The sequence below is a fragment of the Ctenocephalides felis genome, unplaced genomic scaffold (assembly GCF_003426905.1).
Source record: "Ctenocephalides felis isolate EL2017-DRISC unplaced genomic scaffold, ASM342690v1 CF-g0.4_SCAFFOLD_01886, whole genome shotgun sequence".
NCBI classification, from domain to species: Eukaryota; Metazoa; Arthropoda; class Insecta; order Siphonaptera; family Pulicidae; genus Ctenocephalides; species Ctenocephalides felis.
In genome coordinates, this window is record NW_020538040.1 from 59,897,992 (window position 1) to 59,908,121 (window position 10,130).

The 10,130-nt window shown below is 32.4% G+C and overlaps 2 protein-coding genes across 2 annotated transcripts in view; both read left to right on the forward strand.

The window, feature by feature from the left end:
• LOC113378602 (uncharacterized protein PF11_0213-like) overlaps positions 1–10,130 on the forward strand; it is a 43,851-nt gene that overhangs the window by 33,434 nt on the left and 287 nt on the right. Inside the window, 2 exon segments of the mRNA XM_026619148.1 lie at positions 5,935–8,503; positions 8,506–10,130. The exon segment at positions 8,506–10,130 is cut by the window's right edge and continues 287 nt beyond it. Of these exon segments, the coding sequence (XP_026474933.1) occupies positions 5,935–8,503; positions 8,506–10,130 (4,194 nt within the window).
• LOC113378604 (cell cycle checkpoint control protein RAD9A) overlaps positions 883–10,130 on the forward strand; it is a 21,211-nt gene continuing 11,963 nt past the window's right edge. Inside the window, exon 1 of the mRNA XM_026619150.1 lies at positions 883–1,032. Coding sequence (XP_026474935.1) covers positions 996–1,032 — 37 coding nt within the window. The 5' untranslated portion in view covers positions 883–995. The remainder of the gene's footprint in view (positions 1,033–10,130) is intronic.

Below are 10,130 nucleotides of genomic sequence, written 5' to 3' on the forward strand. Positions count from 1 at the left end.
AAAATTTGATCAGTTCTTCACCTTCAATACAAGTAAAATGTTTTTTGAATTATTAAAATCGGACGCTACGTTCTCTTAAAAACTGAGTTACCGTTTTTGGCACTTTTTGTCCCGTATCTTCGGATCGGCTATACCTGCCTTCGCCAAAAACTAATTAGCATGTCTCCTTACCAATACAATTCGAATGTTCTTTGAATTATTCAAATCGGTTGATCGGTGTTCCCGAAATCATCGACAAAAATTTGTATCCACACACACACACACATACATCCATTTTTTCTATGGTATGCCAAAATGTTCAGAAATCTTTAAAACATAAAGATATATAAAAAAATTTATTTTCGATTTTTTTGCGATTACTATAACTTACCCTACGGAAAGTTAAAAAAATTCAAAAAAATCTTTTTTCAAAAATTTTAATTTTCTCAAAAATCTAATTTTTTCAAAGTTTTCAAATACTTCAAAGTTTTGTAAAAAAAATTTTTTCGATACGGGAAGTACCAGCAATTTGCCTCAAAGCACGATGCCGTGCACCACTAATTAAATTTACAGTTAACAATTATACTATTTAATTATCGACCCGCTTACCACTGAGGCAGAATATCGCGATTCAATATCAAAACGATTGCGCGTATCGAAATCCTAAGTTAAATTATCCAAAGTTATCATCCATAGTGAGCCTGAATATTGCTTTGCCCATGCTCATTTATCTATGGCCCATGTACTCTCTTTTTTTCTCTATGGCTTTGCCTTTGGAAATGTGTCACTCGGCAAAGTTATAGAAATTGTGATATGGCAGCACTATTGTTTGTGTGCTTTCGGGCAACATTTCTTGTAGACGCTGTCAAGTTATATGTAAACGCCTTCTGTTCTAATAAAAAATATAACATTTAATGTAAATAACTATATCTACGTTTTTAAATATTCGAAGTTATATTATAATCCGTGCATTCGGTTGTTTGCGTTACGTACATTTTGCATTTTAGTTTTTATGAATGATGAAGTGTACTGTTCCAGGTTCAAATGCAAAAAGTGAGTGTGAATATATTTTCAAACATGTAGATACTTCAAAAGCATGTATAATATAAATATCATTATGTATACTTTAAAATCACGCTCAAGCCATGCATACCGATTTCTTGGTTTGAGGTTAATGTAATAAAACTGCTACATGGGTAAACATATAGAAAAATTTAATGCTTACTCTTTGGTCTTCTAGAAGGTATTATATTGATATACATATATAAAAAATCCATACTTATGTATAGGCGCTTAACAGGTCCGTAACAGTTATATTTTTGCTATATTTAGTATTAACATTTATCAAAACTTTGAATTTGAAACTAACAAAGCATGGAAGATATATGATCAACTATATTTCGCTAAATGCAAGACTCACTTAAAGTATGTTGTTTAATTATTTTGATTTATTGCAAAAGCATTCTAATTACTTTCTTATCTTACGTTTATTATGAAATAATGTAATAGTATTATTCAAGTATTCATTTCAAATAAATTCTTGAAGATTACCGATGTACTTATAGTCATATTTTGTTTTCAAATATTTCTTTCGAGTCTTACATTGTAACTGCAATTATGGATAAGCATGTAATATATTTTTTTATACAAGTATTAATACCTCGAGGTATAAGCGTTATTAGGTAGGTTTAAAGTTTCCGTTGGCATGCAACACAATTCATTCTGTTAATGTGTTATATATATATATATATATATATATATATATATATATAATCCTTATAAAACTCAATTCAAAGGTTATCGAATATCAAACATTTTGACATATCATTGTTCATCACTGTTATTGACGAGGAATTTTAAACAAAGCTTCACATTACATAATTTAATAATATCATTTGTGTTACCATGTATATATATATATATATATATATATATATATATATAGATGAATTTTATTATAAACTGCATTGTACTTATAATATGTGTTTATACAAACAATAAACATTTTTCTGATATATATATATGTATATGTGTATATATGTATGTGCACATATACTAAATGTTATTGTCAACAATAAATGTATTGCAGAAACAAACCTTATGTTTGAGTGAGAGATTTATAATTTAACTGAATATAACGTAGAAAACTGTGTCTATTTGCAATAAATTGTGCACATTTCCACAAAAAATGTCATTGTATTTTATATGTATTCTCAAGTCAATCCTTTAAAGATAACAAGAATTTAATCCTTCAAGTCAATCTTTTAAAGGTAACGATTTTTTTTTCTGAATGTGTTAATAAATAAATGATGCTGCACACTTAATAACAATCCATTTTACTAACCTGCCATATAAATATGTATTATATATATATATATATATATATATATATATATATATATAATGTATATTTGTGTTTATATATGTATATATGAATGTATGTATATATGTATGTGTTTACATATGTATGTATGTATATGCAATTATGCCTGTATATATGTATTTTAATAACGCACAAAAGATTGTAATCTAAATACATAATCTATGAATTACATTTTAAGCGGTAACACTACTGTAATGGCCTAAAAACGTGTTTTTTGTTTTTTTTTCGAGCGCAAGGAAAACTTAAAGAAAAATATGATTTTGGAGAAAGTTATTGATTGAATTTTTAAAAATGTCAGCTTTACAGCTATTTTCTCGAGGCGCGTCAAATCAGGGGTGCTTTGCGGCATGCAAAATAGCTGCTACATTTGGAACAAAGAAAAACACTTAAGTTACATGCATATAGTTATGAAGCATCATAGAGGATTTAAAAAATATTGACGTGTGCGAGTATTAGACTAAAATCGTTAAGTTTTCAACGAAAAAAAGCCGTTTGTCAATAAATACTAATTTGACTTTTCGAAAATTATTTATAGTAAAAAATGTAGTTAATTTGCATGCTATTTAGAAAAATCGTGTTTTTCAAAATTGAAGTTTTTGAAATGTATTATAGACATGAAAAAGTAGAAAATTTGTTTAAAATTTCAACAAAATTTAAATTTTTATTACTAATAATTTGGTATCCCAAGATTTTTCTTAAACTTGCCTTAGAATGTCATTTGTTAACTTCCCGTAGGGTAAGTTATAGTAATCGCAAAAAAATCGAAAATGAAAATTTTTATATATCTTTACGTTTCAGAGGTTTCTGAACATTTTGGCATACCTTAGAAAAAATGGATGTATGTGTGTGTGTGTGTGTGTGTGTGTGTGTGTGTGCGTGTGTGTATGTATGTGCGGATACAAATTTTCGTCGACGATTTCGGGAACACGGATCAACCGATTTGAATAATTCAAAAAACATTCGATTCGTATTGATAAGGAGACGTGCTGATTAGTTTTTGACGAAGGCAGGTCTAGCCGTTTCGGAGATACGGGGCAAAAAGTGCCGGAAACGGTAACTCAGTTTTTAAGAGAACGGAGCGTCCGATTTTAATAATTCAAAAAACATTTTACTTGTATTGACAAGATAAAGAATTGATCAAATTTTCATAAAGGCAGGTCTAGCGGTTTCGGAGATCTAACGAAAAAAGTAAAAAAAAATGCTATTTGGCGGTCAAAAATGATCATTAGACATATGCACATCAAATTTTCAGATATTTTATAGAGATTTTAACAATAAGTATAAATTTTGTTTATTTTCCTATGGGTTCCGTATCAATGTTTACCCGTTAAACAGCGACGCCGCGCTTACGCGCTTTATATTTTGTCTCTATGCAGTTAAAGCAGTGCGATTGCTTTGAAAAACAAGTTCAGATCTTTCAAAATATGTCAAAATAAAGAAAACATTTTTTTTCAAAAAAAAAAAAAATAAAAAAAAATTTTTTTTTTTAAAAAAATTAAAAAAAAAAATTTTTTTTTTTCAAAAAAAAGTAATTTTTTGTCCATTTTATAGTTTGTCAAAAATCTTATTTTTTCGAAGTAAATTTTTTTCAAAAATGTTAATCGTTTTTAAAAAAAATAATTTTTGGTACGGGAAGTTCCAGCAATTTGCCTTAAGGCACGATGCCCTAATTGCCTTAAGACAGAATTCCACTTACAGCTAGTTTGTGAATTTAAGTGTTGCCGGTTCGGAGCAGCCCAGGGCGGTTAGTGAATAGCTCATAATTACAAGTAAAACTACTGGTGCATGGCATCGTACCTTAAGGCAAATTGCTGGTACTTTCCGTACCGAAAATTAAAATTGAAAAAATGCCATTTTTTTAAAAAAAAAAATTAGCATTTTAGTATAAACATTTTTTTTTTTACTTTCTTCATTGGATCTCTGAAATCGCTGCCCCTGCCTTTTCAAAAATTTCACCAATTCTTCATGCTGTCAATGCATGTGAAATGTTTTTTTAAATCATTCAAATTGGACATCCCGTTCTCTAAAAATAGTTGAAACGGCTGGACCTGCCTTTGCCTTTGCCAAAAACTAATCAGCACGTCTCCCTATCAATAGGAATCGAATGCTTTTTTGATAATTTAAATCGGTTGATACGTGCTCTCGAAATCGTCGACGAAAAATTGTATCCGCACATATTATATATACACAGTTCAGTACTGTCCAGTGATTTCGGAGCTACAATTAAAACTAGTGGTGTATGGCATCGTGCCTCAAGATTCATTTTTTTTAAACTTTGTAAAATTGGTTTTTGAGAATTTTGAAATTTTTGAAAAAAACATTTGAAAAAAAGTTTTTACGGAACCCATAGAAATGTGAACAAAATTTATACTTATTATTAAAATCTCTGATAATTTGATGTGCATATGTCTAACGATCATTTATGACCGCCAAATGGCAATTTTTTTTACTTTTTTTTACTCGATCTCCGAAACCGCTAGGCTGACTTCCCAAATAATTAATCAGTTCTTCATTTTGTGGCACTTTTTGCCTCGTGTTTTCGAAACGTCTGGAACTGCCTTGTTCAAAAACTAATCAGCACGTCTCCTTATCAATAGGAATCGAATGTTTTATGAATCATTCAAATCGGTCGCACCCGAAATCGTCGACAAAAGGCTGAGCACATACACATGCATCCATTTTTTCTAAGGTATGCCAAAATGTTTAGAAACCTCTGAAACGTAAAGATATATACAATTTTTCATTTTCGATTTTTTTGCGATTACTATAACTTACCCTTCGGGAAGTTAAATGGTAAAAAAATATGCCATTTAGCGGTCAAAAATGGTCATTAGACATATGCACATAAAATTATAAGATATTTTAGAGATTTTAATAGTTAATACAAATTTTATTTGCACTCCTATGAGTTTCGTACCAAGATTTTTAATATGGAACCGTAAGACTGCAACGCGACGCTTACGCGCTTCGATATTTCGTCTTCTTAAAAACTTTAAAAATCTATATATTTTTTAAGTTTTCAGTAAATTTTAAATCTTTTAAAAAATTAAATTTTTTGATACGGGAAGCACCAGCAATTTGCCTTAAGGCACGATGCCATGCACTATCAGTTCAAACTGGCACAAACTTGGTGTTTACTCACTATTACTCATATATTAAATACACTCGTTTTCAAACTGTAATTGGCATCATCAGGCTTCTGCACGATTCAAATTTGAATTCACTTGGTAACGTCGCGGTAACGGATAAGATGGGCACCTTGTACTCTTTATTTTTAAATTCTTAAAAAAGTTATGCTGCTATTTTTTTACTTTAATGCCGCTTGAAATTACACACAATTTAACCGCTGATTCGAGTTGGTATTTTTTATAGCATTTGAAAAAAATACTCTAAGCAATGCGAAATATTTTTTTAATGTAAGTTTTTTAATATTTTTTGTTGTGCTATTGTTTAGTGTGTGAAAAAATGTTATTGAGCTAATTCCTTCCAATGATTGTATGTATCTTTGTTGTTTATTTAGATATTAGAATTAATGTACATGTAATAAAACCGCCATTTTGTTTTTATTCAAGATGGCGGACGATAAAACTGTTGAATCGCCTTCGGAAAACATCAAAGAATTGAGTGTTGATCTACTTCCTGAAAAGCTGAAGATAGATGATATTCGAATTTACAATAACTCGACTACTGAACAAAATGCTATAACATTTCTTGAAAATGAGCATAATGATAAAGGTGATTGCGACCTAAATGATGAAAGCGACAATTGTCCCAATTTTTCTATTTATTCTGCCACCAGTATCGATTTTACTAAAACAGTTTGCGCGGAGTCTAACGAAACCGCTTTTGAAAGATGTAGTTCAGACCCAGATCCGAGTGAAGAATGTGATGAAAACTTGGTACAAATGACCGATGATGAAAATGATGATGATACACAGAAAAGGGAAACTAATGATGAAGTGGAAACCAAAGGCGGAGTTGAAGCTGATCATGAAAGTGATGAGAGTGATCATGAAAACGATGAAAGTGACCATGAAAACGATATGAATGTTCAAGAGAGCGATGAAAGCAGTCATGAAAATGATGAAAAAGCCCAAGAGTTTAATGATAGATCCCATGATAACGATGAAAGTGCCCATGAGAACGTCGAAAGTGTCTTAGAGAATGATGAGGCCACTAATGAAAATGAGAAAAGCGCTAATGAAAATGACGGAAGCGCCAATGAAAATGACGGAAGCGCCGATGAAAACAATGACAGTGCTGATGAAAACGATGAGAATGTTCGGGAAAATGATGTTATAGCTGAAAATAATTATGAAAATGCTAAGCAGTATGACAAAAATCGTGAAAATACTGACGAAATCGTTACAAATGTTAAAAATGCTGACGAAAACATAGAAAATATTAATGAAGTTATAAAAAATGTTGACGAAAGTAGTGAAATTATTAATGAAAATGCAATTGAAGCTGATTTAAATGTTGATGAAAGTGTCAAAAATTATGGTACGACGAAAGTGAACTGCGAAACCGATGATCTTGATAAAAGAGCGGCAGATGCTATGAACCACGCCACTTCAAATTGTGATCGAAATCTTGAATCGCCATCGAAAAAAGAAGATAATTCAAATAAGGGTAACAAAAAGGTGACGGCACCCTTAATTCCCAATAGAAAAGTTTTTTTGGAACTTTATGATGATAGCGATTGGGAGGAGTGGACTAATGAAAAAGTGGATGATGAGAAACGTATTAACAATACTAAAAGCTCAAGCGAAATGGATAAATTGACCGAATCCATAAGTGATATTGATGATGATCGTGGGTACACTCCTTGCCAGGACGAACGAAGTAAAATGGCCAACATGAGTGACAATATAAGAAAGTCTAATTCCTCTTTAGGCATTGGTGGTTTAGATACAGAAATGGTTTCCGAAGAGGAAGGTAACATATTTACTGATGATCTATTAAAACTGAATATCGCAAGAAATGTCGAAGCTACAGTGGAAGATGGAGAAATTGTTGAAAAGACTAAAGGTCAAACATCAGTGAACGATATGAATGATTTGATTGATTCAGCAACATTAGATGAGTCGTTAATGACAGTAACTAAAAATAAAGAAAAGGGAAGTGAAAGTAAAAAGAGTAACTCAACTTCCGAAATTTTCAAAAAAGTTACTTCTAAAGATAGGAATTATAGGGATAAGGACAAGAAGAAAAAATCGCGTTCGAAATCTAGAGAAAAGAGAAATCATCGAAAAAAGAAGGATTACTCTAATAGGAAGAAGGAAAAGCGAAAGGACCTCGAATATTACGACGTTCGAAATGTCATTTCTGAGAGAAATAGAATAAGAGGCGATAAAGATGAATATGGCAGAGAACGTCGTCCGATGCGTTCTAGAAGTAATTCGAGATCTAGAGTCAGCCCTGACAAAACACGCAGAAAAACAAATTCTCACCGTGAAAAGCGTTCTAGAGGGCGTTCAAGAGTGCGTTCAGGATACAGAAGATTTCACAGTAGCAGATCGAAATCTCGTTCAGTGTCACGCTCTAGGTCTTCTTCGGTTGAACATCGCAGGCGAAACAAAAAGTCTAGAAGTATTCGACGGAGATCGAGATCACCGGAAAGTGCTTTTGTTTCTAGGTCAGTGCATCGTTCCAGATCAAGAAGTCTTTTAAAAAAATCGACTAACTCTAAACGTAAGCGAAGTCCTTCTTACCGCCACGATTGGTCTCCACCATGGAGACCATCGCCATCCCCCAATAGTCGCGTTTCTGTCTCGCCGCACAACAATAAAGCAACTTCTCCATCATGGACTCCGCCTTTGCGTGACAACATGGCCGGAGCAAAAAATCTAAAGGTAATTGTGAATAATAAGGATGCTACTAAAAAGAAGAAAGATAAAAAGAAAAAATCTGACATGAGACAAAAGGAAACGTCCGATAGAATTACTAAAAAACGTCGTAGGAGTTCTTTAGATCAGCCATCTAAGGAAGTATTTGCTTCTGGGGATAATATTTTAGTTAGTGTGAGTTTTAACAAAAATAAATCAACTAATATAGATAGTGGCCCTCAAACCCAAGATCACAACTTTTCCAAACGTAAAAGTAAAGCTACAGATGATTCAAGAAAAATAAAACAAAAACGAGGGACAAAACAGACAAACGAAGCAAAAGGCGTCGCCTGGACTTAGTGAATCGAAAGCCTATTGCTATTATAGATCTAGATAAATCTCCATTTAAAGAACTAACACCCTCACCTAGGGCCGTTATTGTTCTTACTGATAGTGACGATGATGAAAAAGAACAATCTTTATTAACAAGGCAAGAGAGAATACATAAAGAACTTGGTTCACTAAGAGAAGAATCTCAAACTGGAAGCCCGTCATATGAAACACTATCCTCATTTGCAAATACTGGTCCTAAAACACCTCCGGAACCTCAAGCAAGTTTCTCACTTCAATTGAAAGCTCCTCCTAAGTTAAGAAATCTCAACATATTATATGATATTGAAGAAGATATGACAGAAGATAATAATTTAGAACAAAATCACTGTGATGCTACGGATAATAATCATGTTGAAGATGTGTTACACATTGGTCCCAATACGCCACCAGAACCACCAAATTCACCACCAAGTTCTCCAGATGCTTACGATCCATTTGAACCCACAAAATCACCTTCACAAAGCCCTGATATAATAAAATCACAAAATAATCAATGTCTTTCTGAAAAACAGACAAATGAAGAAAAAGTTACAGAAAATCAGTGCCATAAGGATATTGCACAAATTAATACAGCAACTATTGAAGACAATCAAACTGACAATGCAAATACTGTAGAAAAGGTGCTTGCTATGTTGACGCAACGGTACACCAGCCCTGAGAAAGGGTTATGTTCTATGGGACAAAACGATATCGGAAAATCCCCTTCAGATGTTGAGGTTGTAATGCAAAATTCAGCTGCTGACACTAAATTAACAAGTCCTGAAAATGCCAAAACTGGGGTTACCATTTTAAGCAATGTTTTGCTTCAACCGAATATGTTGAATATGTTAAAAACTAGCACACCAGACTCCATGTTAGTTTATTCGACGGGAGGAGCACCTGCTTCGGCAAATCCGTTACTAACACTTAATACTTCAAGATCCAGCTTGTTCAATTCTGCTGGCAGTGTTGTTCAAAATTCTGCTTCCAACAACAAAACTAATAAATCACAAGTACGTCCATCTCCTATAAAATCAAATCCTATCAAACCTATGGTTAAGACAGCAGTCATTAAGCCTGGAATTCGTCAATATAATGCTAATAAAATTCACAAACCCTTGAAGTATGATGGAGATGTTGACGTGGATAGTCCATATTCTCCATGTTCTGATGATTTTGATGATTTGTTTGAGCCACCGACTACTGATGCTGCCAAAACAACTAAAACTCATAAAACAAAAAGTCCAGTTAAAAAATCACAAGATTTTGATCACTTATTCTCTTCACCTAGTTATAAACCATCTATAGTTACAAAAGCTGATAAAAAATTATACAATAAAAAATATAAGAAATCTAAATCTAATAAAACACAAGTTGGTGTGAAGATTGATGATGATCAATTAAAAATTCTTGATGAATTGCCCAGTTCAGCAGTAGAAATGCAAGTGAAAGACAAATTTATGAAAAAGTTGAATCGTCAAGAGCGAGTTGTAGAGGAAGTGAAAGTTGTTCTTAAACCACACTATGCCAAGCGTCATGTAACGAAGGAGCAATATAAAGATATATTA